The 22,803-nt window shown below is 55.6% G+C and overlaps 1 protein-coding gene across 1 annotated transcript in view; it reads left to right on the top strand.

Annotated features, from left to right (window-relative positions):
• Positions 1 to 1,086: 1,086 nt before the first annotated feature.
• CACNA1S (calcium voltage-gated channel subunit alpha1 S) overlaps positions 1,087 to 22,803 on the top strand; it is a 91,778-nt gene continuing 70,061 nt past the window's right edge. Inside the window, exons 1-2 of the mRNA XM_073320165.1 lie at positions 1,087 to 4,318; positions 14,368 to 14,473. Coding sequence (XP_073176266.1) covers positions 4,158 to 4,318; positions 14,368 to 14,473 — 267 coding nt within the window. The 5' untranslated portion in view covers positions 1,087 to 4,157. The remainder of the gene's footprint in view (positions 4,319 to 14,367; positions 14,474 to 22,803) is intronic.

The following is a 22,803-nucleotide window of genomic DNA, read 5'->3' as shown; positions in this document are numbered from 1 at the left end:
TCATTTTGTGCTTTCCTGCACTCTGACATTATTTGCCTCCACGCATTTGTCTGTGCTCTGTCAGTGCGGGAGGACAGCATGAGCTCAGAGAACATTTCATCATGACTGCGTTTTTTTTTTCTTTCTAATCTTCACTAGCCTCTGGGAAGGAGAAGATCCTGTGATCATTGAAACACATGCAGCTGGTGGAGAAAAAAATAGGGACAGCGGTATTTAAAAAGACACATTTTATAAAACAGTGGCTACACTCTTTCAGGGTAAACCTTGCTGTTAACATTACATACAAAGCACATGTGCTTTCGTTACAAGGTCGCATTTTGCCTCCCCCTATCACGTGACTACCCCCTCAACCTTCCCCCCTCCCTGTGGCTAACAGCGGGGAACATTTCTGTTTAGCCACAGGCAAACAGCCCAGCAGGAATGGGCTCTTCTGAGTGTCCCCTGAAGAAAAGCACTCTATTTCAACCAGGTGACCATGAATTAGATCTCACTCTCCTGAGGATAACACAGAGAGATAAAGAATGGATGTTGTTTGAACGCCAGCAAACATACACTGCAATGCTTTGTTGTACAATGATTCCCGAGTACGTGTTACTGGCCTGGAGTGGTAAAGTGTCCTACCATAGAGGACGCAATAAGGCTGCCCTCCCCCGAAACCTTTTGCAAAGGCTTTGGGAGTACATCCAGGAGAGCCGCGAATGCCAGGGCAAAGTAATCCTTTCACATGCTTGCTTTTAAACCATGTATAGTATTTTAAAAGGTACACTCACCGGAGGTCCCTTCTCTGCCTGCCGGGTCCAGGAAGCAGCCTTGGGTGGGTTCGGGGGGTACTGGCTCCAGGTCCAGGGTGAGAAACAGTTCCTGGCTGTCGGGAAAACCGGTTTCTCCGCTTGCTTGCTGTGAGCTATCTACAACCTCCTCCTCCTCATCATCATCTTCTTCGTCCCCAAAACCTGCTTCCGTGTTGCCTCCATCTCCATTGAAGGAGTCAAACAACACGGCTGGGGTAGTGGTGGCTGAACCCCCTAAAATGGCAAGCAGCTCATCATAGAAGCAGCATGTTTGGGGCTCTGACCCGGAGCGGCCGTTCGCCTCTCTGGTTTTCTGGTAGGCTTGCCTCAGCTCCTTAAGTTTCACGCGGCACTGCTTTGGGTCCCTGTTATGGCCTCTGTCCTTCATGCCCCGGGAGATTTTGACAAAGATTTTGGCATTTCGAAAACTGGAACGGAGTTCTGATAGCACGGATTCCTCTCCCCATACAGCGATCAGATCCCGTACCTCCCGTTCGGTCCATGCTGGAGCTCTTTTGCAATTCTGGGACTCCATCATGGTCACCTCTGCTGATGAGCTCTGCATGGTCACCTGCAGCTTGCCACGCTGGCCAAATGGGAAATGAGATTAAAAAGTTCGCGGTTCTTTTCCTGTGCATCTGAGTTGAGAGTGTTGTCCAGAGCGGTCACAATGGAGCACTCTGGGATAGCTCCCGGAGGCCAATACCGTCGAATTGTGTCCACAGTACCCCAAATTTGACCCGGCAAGGCCGATTTAAGCGCTAATCCACTTGTCAGGGGTGGAGTAAGGAAATCGATTTTAAGAGCCCTTTAAGTCGAAATAAAGGGCTTCATCATGTGGACAGGTGCAGGTTTACATCGATTTAACGCTGCTAAATTCGACCTAAAGTCCTAGTGTAGGCCAGGGCTATGATTCTAATTCCAAGCTGCTCGCCACACCCCAGCTGGCCACGAGATGTCCCCAGAGACCCTCCCTTGCACAAACAACTGCTAGTGGCACAGGGACAGGGCTGAGATGCTCAGAGCTCCCCGCCGGGGCTGCAGCCGTAGCTGAGCTCATAGGTTGAATCCCAAGTGACATGGGGACAGTGATTAGTGGGAGAAGGAGGGAGGGAGGGCAAAATGGGGTCCCACTCAGGATTGCAGTCAGATGTGGTGAACGCAGCCCATGATGCCTCCAGGGACCCCATCATTTGTCAGGGGTTGGAAGGAATATTTGACCCTAAAATACAGGAAATGATTGGAGGTGTGTGTGTGGAATTAATGTTGCTAATTTTACCCCTTTACAGCTGAGCTGATGCTCCCAGAGCACGCAGCGATGGACGGGAACAGCTGCAGCGTCTCCCCTCCCCCCATTGGTTAGCAGGCCTGTAGCTATGGGATTCTCCTTCAGGACTGTGTTGCACCGGGGCTGCTGGCCCGTGAATTGGGATGCTCCCAAGCCAGGCAGTTCCATGGTGGATGACATGATCCTGAGATGATATAAGCTGTAGCAGGGATACTCTGAGAGCAGCAGGGTGGTAGCAGAGTGGTTAGCACCTCCAGCTGCAAGGCAGGGAAAGGGGGTTCTGTCCCTGGCCTGTTGGCTGATGTGGGGCCAATCCCCAAATCGCGTGGGGCTGTAGTTTCTCTGCTTGTAAAATAGGGACACTGACATGTTCTTTCTTTGTCAAGTGCACACAGAGCAGAGTTAATAAGTGCTATAGAAGCATGAGAGATGGCTGTTTTGTCAGCTCTGCTGTGGATTTGCTGCATGACTATGAGCACGTTGCCGCTCCAGGCCTCAGTTTCCCCACCTGTGAAATGGGGATAATACGTCTGACCCATCTTTCTAAAGAGCTTTGAAATCTGCAGATACAAGGCTCTCTGTAGGTGCTCGGTATTATTATCTAGTAATGTTCTTAAAACACATCCAGGGTAAAGGCCCCTGTAGCAGGGCAAAGTTTAATTCATCTCCTGGAGTATTTAACTGTTTGTATGTAGACATTTCCCTAGGGGACATGCAGGCAGATCACACAGTGTAAAACTCAGCGATGGGAGGGAGGGGTAAGACAAGGTGTTGGGTGTTGGTGCTAGCCAGTCCTAGACCCTTTTAGGGGGTGAAATCCAGAACAAGCCCTATAGAATCCTTGAAATGTGGGGCTGGAAGGGACCTTGGGAAGTCATCAAGTGCAGCCCCTTGCACTGAGGCAGGGCCAAGTAAACCTAGACCAGCCCTGGCAGGTGTGTGTTCAACCTACTCTTAAAAATCCCCAATGATGGAGATTCCACAACCTCCCTTGGCAGCCTGCTCCAGAGCTTAACCACCCTTAGGAAGCACTGAATTTCCCTGGCAGCCGAGCGGAGGCAGAAGGAGACATGGGCTGTGTTCCTCGCTCTGGATGAGGCTAACGGCACTGCTGACCCCTCCTCCTTTGTGCCCCTCTGCTGGGCGTGCCTTGGAGAAGTGCCTGCTAGTTACAGTCAGGATCCAGGGGCAAATGCTCCGAGTTCGGCATGTGCTTTCTGTGGCTACTCTGCAGTGCGGAAGGAGACTTTCGGGGTTCCCGCCCTGGCGCGGGGCTCGGGAGATCTGTGTTCTGTTCCTGGCTCTGCTACTGTGGGACTTTGACCCAGATCTGCAAAGGAAGTTAAGTGCCTGATTCTCATTGAGCTCAGATGCCTGAATCCTTTCGAGGATCTGGCCTGCCCCGCTCTGTTCCTCTTCTGCAAAATGGGGATCAGAAGTCTAACTTCCTCCCACTCGTGTCTGGTTAGATTCTAGGCTTGTTGGGACAGGGATTCTCTCTCATGTACATGCAGCGCCTAGCAGAGTGGGGTTTCCATACACTCCCTGATTCTGGTTAATAACAACATTTGCTTTGACGGGGAATGTTTGTCCTAACAAACACACTGGCTGGAAGGATCACTGGAAAGCAAACACCAGACGGGAGAGGCAAATCCATTTCCTGGGGCAGAGGGCCAGGGAGAGAGCTGAAGTGGGATGAAGAGGGTTTTTCTTGGGGTATTTCCCTCTGGAAGTGGGTCCCTCACCCCCACTCCTAACCTGGAGCTGAAGCTTGGGAAGCAGTTACCGGCTTTGGGATAAGCAACAGCTGCTGGGCTTCTTTTGCTGTCTCAGGAACTCTGACAGCACCAGGGAGCGGGGACGGTGTCTAATTTTAAACTCATGCCTGGTGCATTCGTATATGTGTGAGTACACTTTCCAGCCACATCCCCCCCCCCCCGCCTTCCCCCTCTGCACCGAGGAGACTGGCTCGGCAGAAGAGAACCAGAAGGGGCTTCGGGCAGAGGACGGGGGTCTCAGCCGTGGGAGGAGGGGACGGGGGGAGAACGGCTAGAAGAGGCAGCTAGGGAAGGAAGATCATGGAGCCTGCTTCTGCCCAGGATGATCAGAAGAAAAAGCAACAGAGAGAAAAGTCGAAGAAAGCGGTGCCACCCGCAGCCCCCCGACCAGCCAGGGCTCTGTTCTGCTTAACCCTTCAGCACCCGCTGCGGAAAGCCTGCATCGGCATTGTGGAATGGAAGTATCCTTTCCGTCCAGGTGGGGAGGGGAGACGGGACCTGCGTGGGGGTGTCTAGAAACACGGGAGGCCGACACCCGGCAAAGCGAAGGGGGCATTGGAAAGCGTGCGGAGGGACTGCCTCAACGCAGCGGCGAGCTAGAGGAAAGTGTGTGCCCAAGGCACGGGGGAGAATGTTTGGGGCCATTTGGTGGGTGTGGATAGGTTTTTACATTTGGTGAGCGATAGATCTGGTTCCCCTGTTCCGGACGGCTGACGAAGTGCCTGTTTGTACAGTCTGTCTCGCTGGCGATGCGAAAGAGCAGGGGAGGCCAAGAAAAGGCTAAATATACATGAGAAGGAATGAGGGGCCCGATTCTGTGATCCCGCTGCACTCAGTGGCATAAAGCTGGAGTCAGGGAGATCAGGATCTGGCCTGTGTTTTCTTGGGGCGAGGTCGCAGATGGTAATTGATGTGCTCAGTGGAAGGGGGGCTGTTTGGGTGAGAGAAACGGAGGAGGTTTGGATCAGGGACACTGTGGCTTCTGTTCAGTCTCTTTGGTACCAAGCAAAGATGGGGCCATGGGAAATAATCGCAGGGGTTCCCCTCTCCCATGCGTTGTGCAGCCAGGCGAGGAGGGAGAAGGGGAGACGTTGCTTTCACTTCAGGAGGGAAGGTGCTGGCGGGAATCCAAGGAAGGCAGAAACCATCTTGGGGAAGGAATGCGAGCGAATCAACCAGCGAGGAGGAGAGAACCAACATGCAGGGTCAGGGGGCACCTGTGCCAAGGGTGCGTTGCGGGCCGGTGGCAGGAAGGTGCCGGGTGATTGGAGAAGCCGGGGCAGGGATCGGGGTGCGGTGGGGAGAGGATGCGCTTCGCTCGGGAGGCAGGAAAGGGGAAAAGGTGGAGGAGGCCCGGAGCGGAGCGTCGCGGAGAAAATGTCAGGCTGGGAAAGTAAAGTGTGTGGCGGGGGGAGCGACTGAGAGGGACTCTGCGAGCTGCTTGGAATAGCTCGCCCGCAGCTGCTGTCTGACATCACAGATGGATGGCTCTGCCTGCCCCTCCGCCATTCCCTTCTCTCTCCCTTTTTCTCTCCTTCTCCCTTTTTCTCTCCTTCTTGCTCTGTCTTTCCCCCACACCTTGCCCTCTCCATCCAGCACTCCCCTAGGCTCCCCTATCTCTGATCCCTGCTCTGCTAAAAGCTCGCTCTCGCTCAAAGAGGAATGAGTTCAGGCCCTGCGTGATACAGGGGGTCAAACCACATGGCCCCATTGGGCCCTTCTGGCCTCACATTTGGACCCTGGAGCAGGGATGAGGGCACGGCAGCTCAGAGGGGCTGGGAGCTAAGCCCTGGGGGGGCTGAAGTGGAGCCCATGCGGGGCGGAAGAACCTTTTGTGTGTTTGGATTCTTGTTACCCTGGAAGGGGTGAAATTGTAGTTACAGACTTGGCTGGAGGCTGGGCCCCATCGCCACCTCCAGCCTGTGTGGGGAAGGCTGAAGGTTGGGGGCCACCTCAGAGGAGGAAAGGGAGGCAGGGAGTGTCTGCAGTGCCAGGCGTGGCCTGCAGAGAGTGCTACAGGGCAGCTGCGGCTGCTTCCTGCTAATAGCCCGAGGCCGGGAATTGGGAAGAGATTTAGGCACTGCTGTGCTCAGAAGCCTACATATCCTTTTCAGTAGGGACTTGGGCGCCACAATCTCCTTGGCAGTCAGCGGCATTCTGTCTCCAACCGTGTCCATCGCTGAATATATGTAACGAGCTGGGCCTTGCTCCATTAGCTCAAATGACGGAGGCTGTTGGTTTTAGGACCCCGAGGGGCCCAGATTCACCCCAGGTGTACTAGGCTGCAGTCTGGCCATCAGGCATGTCGTATGGGTCCTTTCTTGACTTGAGGGCGCTATCCCACTGCTGGGGAAATCAATGTAACAAGAGAGGGGGGGGGTCGTCCTATGGGCACACGCTGGCTGGTTGGCCATCAGTCTTCTCTCTCGGACTCGGTACTGAAGCACTGTGCCAGCCGGGTGCCCCACGCTGCTGGATCAGACCTGAAGTGTGGGGCACGTCCGTCGAAGGCTTTGTGGTACCTTTTGGAAGAAATGGCGCACGGGGCCTTTGACTTGGGTACGCTCCAGTTTGCCACGTTTTGCCTCGTGTGGCAAATTGCCAGTACGATTATGATGGGTCCCACGCTTCCTCTTCTTGGGGGGGTGGGGGGGAGTTCAGGGCTCAGATTCCTGCCCCTGAACTAGGGTATTTACTGTCCCACTAGTAACCCAGCAATGGGTAGTGGAGAAGGAGGGACCCAGGCCTGCCCTCTACTCCAGGTCCCAGCCCAGGGGCCCTTGGGTTAGCAGTAAACCACTTGAACTCGTGCTTCCTTCCCCTGGGCTACTTCCCTCTCCTGCTCTTCAGCTTGTGGGGCTTCCTGCCCTCTCTTTCTGCACAAGCCGGGTGTCTCTTTACCCAGGTCTTGGTCTTGGCTGGGTCTTGGTCTTCTAGCCAGCCACGGCACTTCTCCAAACTCTCCTCCACTTCCGCTCCTCCAAACTGCTCTCTGCTCCAACTGCAAACCACTCTGCTCCAACTCCTTCCCCTGGCTGATTGAAGCGGGGTGGGGGTTATCAGGTGACTGGCTTCAGGTGCTTTTAATTAATCTATAGAAACCTTTCTTCCCTCTACAGGGAATAAGGCTTCTCCTCATCCTGGGACTTACATCTCTCTCCTAGATCACTCTCCTGCTGTCGCCGTCACCCTGGTGTCCTGCCCCGATACAAAATGGCAGGACCTCCTGCCACCTTCGGAGGGTGAGGAGCCCCAGTGGGCCGGCCTCTATTCCACCTTGGTCCCGAGGCCCGCCGGGGATATCAGTTGGCGGCTCCTTCACGGAGCCGTGAGCATGGGCATGTTCTTGGTGCGGTTCACCCCTATACCAGACACCTGCCCCTTTTGTGGCGTAAGAGAAACCCTGGTGCACATATATCTGGAGTGTGCCAGGCTGCAGCCCCTATTCCGTCTCCTCACCAATATTTTATTACATTTTTGGCTGCACTTTCCCCTTCACCTCCTTATTTATGCACTCCCTATCCGCGGCCCCACAAAGTCACGGGGCTCCTGGTCAACCTCCTTCTGGCGCTAGCTAAAATGGCCATCTATAAAACCAGAGTGAGGAGGTTGGCCGATGGAGTCTCCTGTGACTGTGGGGCCCCTTTCCGATCCTCGGTCCGTGCACGTATCTGGGCAGAGTTCCTCTGGGCGGTGTCCACTGACTCCCTTGATGCCTTTGAGGAGCAGTAGGAGCTGTCCGGGGTTCTCTGCTCGGTGTCCCCGTCTGGTTCCCTTCATTTGACCCTTTGACTGCACTCCTGTCCCTGTTATTTCATTAGTTGTCCCCCGCATTTATTTGGTATCCAGGTCCTGTGGACCCCCCTCTTAGGCTGGGGGGGATCCTTTAGCAGTGGATGGCTTCACCCCTTTCCCGGATCCCAATAGGATCACTCTCCTGCTGCCTTCTGGCCATGCTGTATCACACTCCTTAAAATCCTTCCTGCATCATAGCTGTTATTGACTCCTCCTCCCTCCCATGCAGTGTTCCACCCCAGAAGTGGCTGCATTTCAGTGGGGAGTGAGCAATCCCTGTCCTACCCTATGCAAAGGGCTATGGGACCTGGTGTTGTTGTTTTTTTATCCTTTTAATAATAACGCTCTGGGCTGCCTTTGCCAAAGGCTGTCTCACTGCTTTACAAACATTTAATGAATTAATTCTCACAACTGCCCCACGCGGCTGTAACGGGAGTAGTGCCCTGAAGCTGCACATGGGACAAGAGACACCGAAAGCAGAAGTGACTAGCTCAGGGTCAGCCTGCAAATCAGCAGCACATCTGGGACTAGAACCTATGACCCTTAGGTCACTGCCGTAACCTCAGAACCCTGGTAGCCATGAGAGCGAATGGGTCTGCTATGTCCAGGGAGCTCTAGACTGGAAGGAGGAAAGAGACAGGTGCACCAGCAGGAAGGTCAAAGAAGCAGTCACTGCAATCAGGGTAGGGGACAGCATGTGTGTGAGAGAGAGTCCTCTGCAGCATCAGGTTACACTGGTACCCACAATGCAGCAGGTTCTATTTATACCCACAATGCACTGGGTACTATTTATACCCACAATGCGCCTGGTTCACCTGGTTTATTGCTTTGGGGGTTGCAATGAGAGGAAGTGGCCTAGTTTTGGCCCACTCAAGGTAGCATTTGCTCAAAGATCAGGCCAGTTGCTTGGTAGGGGGTTAATTGTAACCGAGCTTTGTGAGCGTTCTGGGGGTGTATGGAGTGGAGTTTGTGAGTGTTGGGGTGCTGGGGGCAGCGGTGTGGGGACATGTGCCCCATTACTGGTATACATGGCACCTGGATGCCACCCTCGCTTCCCAGTGCTCAGAAGACAGGTTGCTTATCCGGTGCCTGGTGGAGCTTGCTCCCTGTCATGCCCCAGAGAACCTGGCCATAAAAGCCAGCAAATTTCCAGGCCTGGTGTGATTTAGGCTGCAGCTAGAGACAGGTTTATGATGCGGGCTGCTGCTGCTGCCAGGGCAGAGGTGATGCTCTCAAAGGGCTTTACCGGAGTCATAAATGGAGAGAAGCCAGGAGGGAAACCTGCCCCCACAGGATCCCGAGCGTCTGTACTGGTTTAACTTGGGTGCATTTGCTGCTAGCGAAAGGGGCCAGGCTGGCACCCCTCGGCACTTCAGCCGCAGAGGGGTTAAGACCCGGACATGCAGTAGGTTAGGTCCAGAATCAGGAACAGAGATCCTGGCTCCTAGGCCCCTGCTCCAGCCAGTAGGTAATACTCCCTAGAGAAGTATCTGAGAGGGAACTATGTAGAGTAAATTCCCAAATAGCAGAGGCACAGAGAACGGTCCCAGGCTCCTTCCGTCCTTGCGGGACAAAAGGCAGCCCATGCAGTGGGCGAAGCAGGGGACCAGGAATCAGGATTCCTGGGTTCTGTTTCCATTTCTGCCACTGACTTTGGGTGTGACTTCAGGTGGGTCGCTCGATCCCTGTGTCCCTCCTTTAACTCTTCCGGAGAAGGGGAGACTAACCTGAGGGAAGGGGAGGTTTCATTCGTTGTACCAACTCACGAGCGCTTTCCCTCTGCAGATCTTCACACGCCGGGCAGAGACAGGGCAACATCATTATTTCCAGGGAGCAAATGAGGGAAATGAGACGGTGGGGAAGGGACTTGAGTTTTTAAAGCCCTGAGAGCCTGGGACGGAAGGGCTACCAGAGGCTGCTGATGGTGATTGACAGTAAAGTGTGGGGTGAAATATACAGACTGCCAGCATGTCCACCTTGGGCACGTGACTAAAATTAAGGCAGTAGAGGATCATCTTTAGCAGCCAGTGGCCTCCTTGTCAGCTGATTACAGCAGGTCTAGGCAGCAGGCAGACGCTGAAGGGCTGGGAGATTTAATCCACGGGGCGAAGGGGCTGGTTCTTTGTGGAAAGACATCATCACGGACATACATGGCTCTCTTTACCAAAGATATCTAAAGAGCCGCAGGTGTTTTGTTTGGCCTGTGTAACAGGGCTGCCTGCCCCTTTAAGGGCTGGAGGCCTGTGACCAGCTGGCCCTGTTCACTAATAAGATCTAGCCGAGGGGAGACAGGTGCTTAGCTCACTCTAAGGAGGGGCAGGGACGTGGGGTTTGCAGAGAGATGTTGCAGCAAAGGACAGTTGCTGGCAGGAACCGCTGGAGAGAAGCCCCAGGCACTGTGGCTGGGTAGAAAGCTCCAACTGGGTCAGTTTTGTTTTCCTTGGGTGAGTTTGTGGTTGTTGGGATAATAAATGGAGCTCAGAGGGAAGGGACTAAGGACGGAGGCATCAGACCTTGTCCTCTGCACTGCTTCTGCTTTATGCTGTTCCCCCCGGGTGCAGAAGCGCGTGGGACAATGCTGCAGAATGGGCCAGCACGCGGTAATTGAAAGATGATTCCTATCAATCCCTCCCTGTCCCCACAGCCCTCATCAGGCAGATGCTTGAGCAAACGGGTGGTTTGCACCATGCCCTGGCAGGCAGAGACTCGGGTGGGCCCAGTTGAATTCCAGGGAGGGGAGGAGTGCCTTGTTGGGGGTCTGGCCCCGGGGAGCCCCACTCTGAGGATCAGTTGCCCGCTAAACTCCCCTGCAGGGTGAGTGTCCCAGGAGCAGCGTGGCCGTCGGGGCCCAGCCTGTCATCACTGTGGATGGTCCTCAGCCGTGCAGTGGCAACAGGTGTGATGTGATCTTTAGCCTAATGGCTGGGCCACTCCGGCTGTCACTGTCTGCAGCAGCTGACGTGTCTTAGGCCTTTGCCCCATCCCCTAGCCAGGCCACGCTGCTTCCCCTGGATGGAATCTTTGCCGTCTTGTTTTCAGCCTGGCCCCATGAAAGGAAACCCAGCATGCTCCATGGGTGGGATGACAGAGGGACACAAGCTGTGTGACCTGCGACACCTCCTCCCCAACCTCCCCCCCTATCTCCGATCCACCTCCACATACACGGCGGGCACAGGATAGGCTCTCCCCAGCACCGTCCCCCGGGCTGTTGAGCAGAGGGGTGACTGGATCTGCTAGATGGCTGGAGAGCATTTGGATTGTTTCCCTTGTAAAATTGCCCAGCGAGCATCACTTCCTGGCCCTTCCCGGGGCTCTGGGTCCTGCCTTGGCAGAGAAGCAAGTGGAGATGTTGATTCAAGAGCCTGCTTTCGTTTTGCTTTTCCTGTCTCTGTCACAAGGGAGCGGAGAGGAGTCCCGGGCCAACCAGGGGGCAGGTAGGTGCAAGGCAAACCCCACACACCCAGCCCTGTCCTCCAGCTCCCCAAACACAGCTCTGCCACTGCCCCTCAGTCCTGACCTGCAGCCCCCAGACTTGCCAACGCCTTGGGGCCAAAAAGCAGCAGAGTTTGAATTTTCACAAACTTGGGCAAATGTGCATGAAATACTCCCTGGGGTGGGGACGCTTCCAGCCACTCCCTAAATGCAAAGGAATGAATTCTGTGCCCAGCTGTGACGCTTCACAGCCGGGGTACCTGGGGTGGGGAGGCACCTCGCTACCACCTGCCCTTTGCATGTGGGAGCCTTGTCTCTGCCCACCGGGGGTCAGCTCCTCACCTCCACCGGCACCCCAGGCCCTACCCTCTAGGCCTCTGCTGTCACTGAAGGGTTAGCAGTTGGCACATGCCAGGGGGACACTGGGCCCTCCAGGGGACAGTGGAGGTTGGAGTGCGCCGATTGCTCACCCACAGAGTGTTCCCAGATTCGCGGCACCCACAGCAGTCGTACACGCCCCCCACCAGCTCCCCAGTCCCGCCTCCGATGGCTTCGCACACGCTGGGTGTGTCCCGAGGGGCGCGTGCAGCAGTTTATTTGATGCGGAGCTGGGATTGCGCTGGTAGCACGTACAGGACGCTCCCCGTTAGCCGAACAGCAGGCGGGGCACGGATTTTATTGGAATAATCTAGCGGGCAGGAGCCACTCAGCAGCCGGGTGGCAGCTAGGGCTTGTCTTTCTCCTCCTCCTCGCAGTCCTGGCCGGGGGTCGCTCCCCTGACCGCAGGGCAACAGAGGAGCTGCCATGGGGCCGGTGACGGGGGGAGGCTGCGGTTTTGGCGGGGCAGAGCAGAGACAACCCCCCAGGCCAGGACTCTGCTCTGCCCTTCCAGGAACGCAGTCTTCCTTGCGCCTGCAGGGATCAGCTGTCACGGCCCTGCCGCAGCGCTGGGACTGGGAGCCCCCTGCAGCTCCACGGTCATGATAGTGGGACCGCAGAGGGCTCCATGGACGGCCGCAGGGTGGCCTCCCGCATGGCCAAGGGCTCGTGGTCCTTGTCACAGTCCTGGCCGGGTGGGGGGGGGGTCTCTGCTCTATTGTCTGAACTGCTGTGTTAGCCGTCCTGGCTTGTCACCCAGCATGGGAGACGTGCTGTGGAGGGCGTGTACTGGAAACCAACTGTTACATACAAAATAAAATCAGAGCACACGTTCTAGAACCTAGACTCGCTACTTTCATGTCGTACACAGCAAAGTTCGCCCCAAAGTCCTTCCAGCTTTTTACAGCCTGTGATCCTTGTTTCACGAGAAAAGTCATGCTGGCAGCTTGCCTCCTAAGTAAAGGAGCCCCCAGTGTCTCTTTTGCAGCACGGGCTATCTCAAAACAGTCCTTTGATCTTTATTCCTAACCCAGACCCCATGGTGCTAATTGCTCTGCCCTGTAGATTTTGCAATCTCTTGTCAATTTTGTAATCTAGATGAGTTTGTGGCTCCCTATGCAACTCGACTCCCACTGTGAAGGGACCACACACAAGGACCAGATGTGGAGATAAGTGTCTGTAACCCCTTCCTGAAAGGAACCTGTCTGAGATATGTCCCCTCCTGGTTACCTGCCTCAGCTCCGAGGCTTTAAGGACGTAATTTTCAGTAGAGAGACATAATTCCTTAAATATTATCCATGCTTACATTTCAAAATGATTGTGACGACCAGTGGGCTACAGGCTTTTGGTGGAGACCATCTTCTGGAGTACTAACACGCACAGAGCTGACCCAGGAGATCCCTGGAAAACCCCCTGCACCTGCTGTGCCAGTTGGCATCAAGAAGTCACTGGGTCACAACAGCCCCACAGCAATTACGAATGTGTTCCCACATTTCCCCACATCAGCTCTGTGTCTCCCCATCAATCTTGTGCTCCTCTAGCTGCCCAATCTTCCCCAGCTCCCCCTCACTGCTGAGTCCCTCCCCAAGCCCCACATCTGCCCCTGGCTCCCCATGTCCCTCGGCTCCTTATGCAGAGGTTCTTCATCCCCCCCACCATTCCTAGGCCGGGTGGGATAGGGTGGCCAGGTGTCTGGATTTCGGACACCTGGTCGAAAAGGGATCCTGGCAGCTTGCACCTCTGACCGGGCCATTCGCTGTCCGGTTGGCGGAGCAGCACAGTGGGGCTGGTAGGCTCCCTGCAACCTCCGGGCTGCGTGGCTCCCGGGAAGCAGCCAGCATGTCCCCTCTCTGGCTCCTATGCTTAGGGGCAGCTGGGGGGCTCTGCAAGCTGCCCCCACAGCTCCCATTGGGTGGGAACCACAGCCAATGGGAGTGGCGCCTGTGGATGGGGCAGCATGCAGAGCCGCCTGGTCACGCCTCTGCATAGGAGCCAGAGGGGGGACATGCTGCTGCTTCTGGGAGCCGCTTGAGGTAAGCACCACCCGGAGCCTGCACCCCTGACCCGCTCCCCAGCCCTGATCCCCTGCTTCAGCCCTGATCCCCCTCCTGCCCTCCAAACCCTTCGGTCCCAGCCCGGAGCACCCTACTAAACCCCAAACCCCTCATTCCCAGCCCCACCCCATAGTTTGCACCTCCAGCCAGAGCCCTCACCCCCCCGCACTCCAACCCTCTGCCCCAGCCCAGAGCCCCCTCCCGCACCCTGAACCCCTCATTTCTGGCCCGATCCCAGAACTTGCACCCCCAGCTGGAGCCCTCACCCCCCGAGCCAGCCTAGTGAAAAGGAGTGAGTGAGGGTGGGGAGAGCGAGCAACAGAGGGAGCAGGGGATGGAATGAGTGGGGGCAGGGCCTTGGAGGTGGGTGGGGCACGAGGTGGGGTAAGGGTGTTCAGTTTTGTGTGAGTAGAAAGTTGGCAACCCTAGGGTGGGAGGAAGATGGGGAGAAGCAGAGGCAGGAACCCATCCCCGTTCACAGGAGAGGAGAAGGGGCACCTTCCCCAAGAGGTGGGGCAGTGGGGAAGGCAGCCAATCAGAGGCTTATTTCCCCCTAGACTGATGGGCTGTGCCTCAGATCTGTAAGAGGCTCTGAAACTGTGGGAGTGTTGGCTGGTCTGATGGCAACCGCACCCCATGTTATTGCAGCCCTGGGTCCTCCCCCCAAGCTCTGCCAGGGCCCCTCAAGTTCTGAGCTGCAGCACCCCTGGCTAGTCCATTCCTGGGTCTCTCCTGTGTAAATGTGGCCGGTGCCCTGGCATTGGATCAGCTGATGAGGTCGTTACCGTTAATTGGTGCATACGCAAGGACTGCGCCTCGGCTCTGTGCTTCTCCTTAATGACCACCCACAGACCCTTCGAGATCATTATCCTGATGACCATCTTTGCCAACTGCGTGGCGTTGGCCGTCTACCTGCCCATGCCGGAGGATGATACCAACGCTTCAAACTCCAGCCTGGTAAGAGACAGCCTCATCCTCGTGTTGTACAATCCTGCCCCCCGGCACCATCTTGCTCGCTGCAAAGCCCCCGAGGCAATCATTTTTCCTTCACCTGTGCTCCAAACTAACCTTTTATAAATAGCAGGGGCATCAAGTCGAGGCAGCATTAAGGGGCTGAGTCCCTTGCTCACTAATGTTAGCACCTGCCTGGCACTGAAATTTCACCCTCCGAGACACCGGCACATGAGCTGCATGGTCTCCAGTTATGTATTCGTGAAATTTACACCTGCGCGTCTGAGTCCATGAGCAGGAAGGGAAGCTGGGACCCACAACACCAAGATACAGGCCTCTGCTCCCTGTTAGGTTGGGGAGGGAGTGGCTGGCCCCACAAGTGACAAGATGTTAATAAAACATCTCTGTTGCCTGTTAGCAGCATTAAACTGCTCCATTATCCCCTTTGACCCGAGCAGCTACTCAAATTCTGGGGCCTTGCGGGTTGTCCAGCCGGGAGCAGAAATTGACGATGGAATCTGAGATGGTCTGGTGTGTTTGTCCCTTCCTTGTAGAGTCCTGCTTTACTCCTTGTAAGACATGTGCCCCAGGACCCCAGGTGCGGGGACCGAAGCCTGAGCCCTGCCGCACTGGATGGGGAAGCAAAAGTTGAAGCTTTGGCCCCGGGGGGTGGGGCTCGGACTTTAGCTTTGGCCCCGGGCCCCAGCAAGTCTAACGCCAGCCCTGGCAACCCCATTAAAATCTGGTCGCGCCCCACTTTGGGGTTCTGACCCACAGTCTGAGAACTGATGATAGCCTGTCTTTGTCATTCTGTCATTTATGCTTACTGTCCTTGCTGACCTCACCTCGGGGGCTGACAACCAGCTGGCTCTAACATACGGTGTGTTCTGTATCCTCAAGGGTTTGTATTCAGAAAAAAGAAAGGTGATTAGAAAGGAGTAGGATTTTATCATTATTAGGTCCATGACAGTGGTACTGAAAGGCCACAACAGAGATCAGGGCCCCATTGTGTTGGGTGCTGCACACACATGTAATAAGAGACAGGCCCTGCCCCAGAAGCTTACAACATGAATAGACAAGACAGACAAAGGGTGGGAGGGGAAACTGAGGCCCAAAGAGGGGCCGTGTCTTGCCCAAGCTCACCCAGCGGAAGAGGCAGGGAAAGCACTGGGTCTCCCAAGTCCAAGTGCAATGATCTCTGGGGACAGTTAGTGCTGCCGTCTCGAGGTTTGCTTCAAACAAGCACCCAAAGTTCACAGGCTCATTTGAGCCTTACCCAAAGAGCTCAGATCTGTGAGACTGAGCTGGAAATCTCATGAGAGTGCCTGTAATTTCTGTTCCTTCCTCATTCGGTTAGGCTGGAAAGCCCCCCAAAACACCCTCTTTCAGGGCATTGTAACAAGCCTTTGGCCACTTAAGAATTGCAGAGTTGTCCATCTGTTTCACACCATGAGCGGTTAGAATTTCAGAGTGACAGCGGGCTCCTAATTCAGATCATTTTGCTCCAGAAAGCCCAGGTCCCTACTATCAGAGCAAAATGAAAATCTCCATTAGCTGTAAGCAGAGTAGGGCCTTTGGCACACAGTTGAGCAGTTCTGATTGCATCCAGTAGAGGGCAGTGGTCTCTCTCTCTCGCTCACACACACACAAACTGAGAGAGAAGTTTGCTGCAACTGCTGTGTGGCTACAGAAGAGCGAAATCCCCAGGGATCTCAATCCAGCCGCTACATTCCCATGAACCTTGAAACAAGGAAAGGAATCTGCACACGCCTCTGCCTGCTCAGACCTCCCCGGAGATGATAGAGTGTCAGAGCCAGGAGCATGTGCAGGGTCTGCGATTGCTGCTTTTCAAGTGAATAAATAACTGGTAGCTGACAATACCGCGGGGATCTGAGTGGGCGGCTAAGTTATGGCTGGGGTCCCGTGTAGGTCCCAGAGTTAAGGCCCCGCTGGCAGGGTTACAGAGGCCAGCCCTGATGGAGAAAAGCGGCAAGGTTTATGAGCGGGAGCTAAGGAGTCCATAAAGGGAAAGGCTCCTTGTAGGAAGTGTCACCTCCCTTTGCTCAGCTCCCAGGGAGAGTTATTGCTGCTTTGCAGCTTGTCTCGGGAGCCCTGGGATTCATCAAACAAGCCCCGTCACTTGTTTATGGGAGGAGAGGAGCAGTGGGTGTGGGGGCTGGAGCTCTGGGGAAAGCTGAGCGTGCAAGCCAGGAACCGATCCTCGGCTGTTTCCTATGCGTTTCCCATCCATACCCTCTCCTTCCCCGCCCCCTGTATGCATTCCTCTCCGAGTACCCCCCTGATCTGCGTAGGGAGCCGTTCGAACAGGCAGCCTTCCAGCCAGGGTCTCCTGACGTCGAGAGGCTGTTTGGGTTGGAAATACCCCCCCCCCCCCCCGGGCACCGTTGGAAAATCGTCCGCCACGTGCTCTGGGCCTAATGCCTGGTGCTTCCATTCCTGCACTCGGAGCAGGGGGTTGAAACTCGTTGGGTTCTCAGGAGCCATCCCGGCTCCCAGTGGAACTGAGAGCAATCTCAGGGCTCCTTGGACTTGCATTCTGCTCCTAATGCCTCCCTATGAGCTCAGGGAAGCAGAGAACAGCTCTAGTGCAATGCTTTTTGTCCCCCCCCCCCCCCCCGGCCCCGACATGCTCCACGTCCGTCCGTCGTCCTCCCCCCCCCCCCCCCCGCTGGGCCATGGGGAGCTGAGAGCAGAGCCTGTATAGTGAGCCAGCTCTGCGCTGGCTGGCGCGGGAGTCCCTGGTCCCATCACCCACGGCCCCTTGGCAATGCCAGACCGGGAGCAGTACTGTAGCTGCAGGTCCGTCCAGTATACAGCTCTTGTTGGGTTCGCCACATGAGTTATTCGGCAAATAATTTGGGGGGCCCTTGGTCATCTCCTCAGCTGCCTATTCAGCCAATACGTGGCCCTGACACACTGACAGTGCTTGTCAGGTGGGTTATTTCATGGGTATCCTCATGCCCGCCCAGCGTTCCAGTCGCAATGCCCTGCAGAGCGTTTGCAGAGGCAGAGGCAAGCCCAGGACCCTAGTCTGAGTTCCCAGCCCCGGAGAATGGATCAGCGAGGGCCCACAGCAATCCCAGGAGGTGCAAATCCGGAGGAGTTTTAGAGTGAGTGTCTGATCCCAAGGCTTGCATCCCCCACTAGCCTCTCACAGCTGTTGTTGTTATTTATTATCTGGATTACCGTAGCACCTAGGAACCCAAGTCGTGGCCCAGGACCCCACTGTGCTTGGCGCTGTACAAACACAGAACAGAAAGAGACTCTGTGCTCCGGAGAGCTGACAATTTAAGAGAAGAGACAACAGGTGGACACGGACAGACAGTACAGTACAAGGGAACAATGAATCCATCCTGGCCAGCATGGTAGGCAGGGATTTCAGCCTAGCTGTTAGGTTTTTTTGCAGGCATCCTGGCAAAGGAACGTGGTGCAGAGGGATGTGAAGGAAGAGAAGAGGGAGCTTTGCGGGTGTTTGCAGGGAGCTCCGCCCCAGCGGGAGGGGAAAGCACGGAAAATGTAACAGGAGGGCAATGGAGGTGGCCGTCATGGTCCAGCCGGAGGCAGGAGTCGCCGTCTGGAATCTCTGGAGTGGGTGAGAGGGAGGGTGGGGAGAGGCCCTGGGGCCATTGCCAGTGAAGACAGCTAGCTTATGTTCGATGCAGCAGGGACAAGGGAGGCAAAGACGGGGACGAGATGGCCAAAGCCACGGGCTTGGAGGTGACATCTGCATGGACATGAGCAGGGCTGGAGGACATTTGTCAGGAGCAGAGAGGAGGACGTAGCTGGGAAACGCAGTGGCCCATCTTCTCGACCACTCTGTCCGCTGTGGGCCACTGGCCCCTGACAGCTGGGCTGAGGGGCCCTTTCTTTATCCTGATTCTGTAAAGTCCCTGAGGGTCTCCTCTCCAGGGCCTGCCTTAGCTTTGCAAGTGAGACCTGATGGGATCCCCTCCCAGCCCTGGGTGCTGTGGCTCCAGGAAAAGAAGCCAGGGCCTGGTTCTACTCTCGCTCCCCATTCACACCGGCATAATCCCATTGGTGTCACTCCTGATTGACAGGGGGCTGAGTAAGGAGCACAGGACCATGCTGTCCACAGGCGTTTCTATCCTCCAAAGCATCAGTCTCTACAGCACTAGGTGCCCAAGAGGCAGTGTGGTCCAATGGGTGAGGCACTGGGCTGGGTGTGAGGAGACCCAGCTCTGCCACTGCGCTGCTGGATGCCCTTGGGCAACCTGGGGGTTGCAACACCATTCACTGCGCTGGCCCGCTGCCCCTCTGTATTGAGAGATGGCGTTGTGACCTGGCACACAGGGCATCTGTTGCTGTGCCGTGGAACACAGGGGCGTCCCCCAGGAACTTGACCCTTGGCAGCACCGGCTCATACACTGTGTGGGGAGACTTCCCAGCTGAGGGAGACCCAGGGTCCCTGCATGAGGAGGGAGAGGGACGAGCGGGGACCGGAATTCATACCCCTCCCCAATACCTGAACTGGCGTCCCTGCTAGAGGGGCATTGTGAGCTGAGGTGCCTAGAACGGACTGGCAGGTTGGCATTGACTCGCCCACCCAGGGGGCATGTTAGCCTGGCAGGAGGGGTGCTTACCCTGTGTACTTGGCACATAGGCGTGAGGGTCTATCCTACCCATGCAGGTCTGGATCCTGCAGGTCAGTTCGGTGGTAGGAAGGGCACCCGCAGCAGAGTCCCTCGCAGCGCTGTGGATGTCGGATTTAACTGGCCCATGGCCCACGTATGAGCAATTCCCTACATACATCCCACCCTGGAAACCCTGGTGTCTGCAGCGTCACCTGCTCCCCTGCCTTGCCCCCTATGTGTTACCAGCACGAATCCTGTGGCAGAGGGAAGAGTAACGCGCTGGCAGTAGGATGGGTGTCCTACTGGACAGCTATGAGACAAACACATGCAGTGCCGGGTTCACAGTGGCTCCATGGAGCCTGGTCCAGGCTCAGACGGGGCCCCGGCCTGCTCCGCTTGAACTGCGCCCCGAGACCCTGCTGGCTCCCCCTGCCCATCACTTGCTTCTCTCGGCCTGCCCGCCAGCTGGCCGAGGGCTCCTCTCCACCCCCTGCCCCACCCCCTGCTCCTCTCAGCCCCCTGGCCAGACCCCAGGGCACCTCCGGCTCTGCTCAGTCTCTGCTTCCCACCACCTGTGGGGCCCCACCTGTCTCCCCGGAGCCGAGCCGCCTGGGACTGGCGCAGAAGCCTGGCCAGTCTTGGCCGGTTGGGGGGGCGGGGAAAAGTGTGGGGGGCTTGGCTGGGCCCCTCCAGGCAAGTGCGTCTTGAGGGAGCCCGGCCAGGGCAGGTCCTGGCCTGGCTGTTCACGCCACTTCCGAGGGGCCGGAGCGATCCCCAGCCCTGGGACAGTCCTGGCCGCACTGGTATTTCAGCCCGGCAGACACAGTCGCCTCCCAGCAGGGCTGGTGAGTGCGGCCGGGAGGCAGGGCCTGGGGGAGGGGGTCTGTGGGGAGTCTGGGGGCGGGAGGATCTGGGTGTGTTGGGGCACTAGGGAGTGGGGGTTCTCTGTGGGGGGTGCTGGGCAGTTGTGGTGGGGCTGTGGGCAGGGGTGGTGTTGTGCAGGGCGCTGTGCATTTCTGGGGGAGGTCTGCGGGGGCTCTGGGCATAGTGGGTCCAGGGGGCCTCTGGCCATAGGAAGTCAGGAGGAAGTTGGTGTTGGGCGGGGGGCTCTGTGGCGTGGCATGGGCCCGCCCCCCGAGGGGACGGGGCACGCTGGCATCACAGGGCCACTGTGCGTCTTGCAATTGCTGGGTTGCAAATAGTGCCCTTGCACCGGGCTGGGTGGAGCCGGACCTCCCCTGCCATGCCATGCCCCATTGCCCCTGGCTGGCCCCTGGGTCTGGGGACCGACCTCCCCTCGCCAGGCTCCATTGCCCCCATGGGGGCCCACAAATATGTTTGGCGTCAGGCCCACAAAAGGTTAATCCGGCCCTGCACACATGCAGTGTTGGTCTGTAAGGCTGTGTGGAGTATATGGGCTGCGGTACAGACCCAATGAGACTTGTAAAAAGCAGGCCCGGGGAGTGGGGAGGGGACTCTGCTCTGTTTAAAAAGTCTGTAGCGACAAGATGGGTGAGGAAATATCTTTTATTGGACCAACTGTTGGTGAGAGAGAGAACACGACACTACACAGAGCTCTTCTTCGGGTCTGGGAAAGGCTCTGTACTAAATACAAGGTGGAACTAGGGTGACCAGATGTCCCGATTGTTTCAGGACAGTCCCGATTTTGGGGGCTTTTTCTTATATAAGTACTTATTACCCCCCCACCCCTTGTCCCGATTTTCTACACTTGCTATCTGGTCACCCTAGGTGGAACAGATTATGTAGCATAAGTAGTTAACACATTCACCCACATAATCTCTCACATATTCTAAGGGACCATTCAAAGTGAAGTGGCCCATTACCACCTCTGAAGTCATGGGACAAACAAAGGGGGTTAGTGGGTTACAGTTTGTTGTAATAAGCCATAAATCCAGTGTCTTTATTAAGATGGTGATTTTTGGTGTCTAGCAACGTTATGAATTTAAGCTCCCAGGCTCGTCTTTTGAAAGCGTCGTGCAGGTTTCCTTTGAGGCCGAGAACTGAGAGGTCAGACATGGAGCGGTCGTTCGGTGAAAAGTGTTCGCCCACAGGTGATTGGGTGTTTTTGTGTTTTATCATTTAACTGTGCAAGCCCATTCGAGAGTGTTTGGGTTCACCCACATAGTTGTTGTTGGGCGCTTAATGCACGGGGTGAGGTACACCACTTGTTGTGATAGGCACGTGTAGGACCCATGGATCTTGAAAGGTGTGCTGTGTGGGGTGTTGGTCATTGGAGCTATGCCTGCCGGTTTTACATCTGTGTTCTGGCAGTTCTGGTGCCACTTTGAGTGAGTGTGTCCTGGTCTGTGGATGAGTTTGGAGAGGATGGGGGGTTGTTGGAAGGCCAGAAGAAACGGTTTAGGAAAGATCGTTCAGGATGTGGTCCCCACAGAGTGTAGGTTGTAACTGGTCGATGATGTCCGATATGGGTTCCAGTGTGGGGTCGTTCCTTGATGTGATCTGTTTCTCTGGTGGAGTGCCCGTGTTTGGTGAAGGCAGTTTTAAGTTTGTAGCCCGGACTTCATAGATTTCTACCACACCTTCAACAACCACCATCCGTCTGTCAAACTCTTTCTAGAACACTCCTGCATCAGCATCAACTTCTTAGACACCACAATCAGCTTCAGCATTGGAACCCTACAGACAGCTAGTTACAAGAAATCCACGGATCCCCACACTTACTTCCACAGATCCAATAACCACCCCAAACACACCAAGAGATCTCTTATCTGCAGCTCAGATATCACAGAATGTGCTCCAAAGAAAAAATCCATTTTTAGTGAGTAAACTGAAGCACAAAAGGTTAAGGCCCAGGTCCTCAAATGGTACGTCTACACTGCAAAAAAGGACCTGCGTCAGCAAGTCTCAGAGCCTGGTTCAACCATCTCGGGTTTACAGGGGGTAACACTCGGGCTTGGGCTGGAACCTGGGCTCGGAAACCCGGTGAGGGGGGAGGGTCTCAGAGCCTGGGCTCCAGCTTCAGCCCGAATGTCTACACTGCTAGCTTAGCCCTGTAGCGCAAGCCCCAGTCAGTTGACCTGGCCTGCCAGACTTGCTTATCAATGCGAACATGCTTTCCATTTACTTCTTGGGCGTAGGACGATGGGGTGTCATCTTTGCCTTCCAGATATTGTTCACTGTCCTTGCTCCCACACAGCATAGCCACCGGAGGCTTGTTTCTCCTGTGTGCTGCTTGCCTGTTGGCTTCACATCTCTGCCTTGGCGTTTGACTTCATGTGTAAATGGGCAGCCATTGTGTTATCTTACAATGCTTGAATTACAACCTGACACAGAGAGCGGAGAATAAATATCTCTTGTCTGACAGAAAACCTGGTTTTTCACCTCTGTGATGACTAACATCGTAATCCAGTCTATAAGACCATGTTTTCAGTATCTATACAGAAATCCTTCCATAGTATCAATACATACATCTCACAATGATATTAATAACCCGTGTGCCACCGGCTTTCAGTGGAGACCTCTCATGACAGTCTTGGGTGAATGAGATGGTGCATACTGGCCTCAGGGTATACCTGTACCCCTATGTACCTCCTTGTTGGTTGGCATTAATAGGTTCTCGGGTCACAATATGGAACGAGGCTGCTAGCTATCCAGTCATACCTGGCATGTTTGCTGTCTGCGTGCAGGTGAAAAGGGAGCTACGTGGGCTTGGCCTGATTTCTTGCCCAGCACCTAGAGGCG

Source organism: Lepidochelys kempii, chromosome 21 (genome assembly GCF_965140265.1).
Source record: "Lepidochelys kempii isolate rLepKem1 chromosome 21, rLepKem1.hap2, whole genome shotgun sequence".
Taxonomy (NCBI): Eukaryota; Metazoa; Chordata; order Testudines; family Cheloniidae; genus Lepidochelys; species Lepidochelys kempii.
The sequence above is the reverse complement of the archived record's forward strand: the minus strand, read 5'-3'. Positions and strand labels throughout refer to the sequence as shown.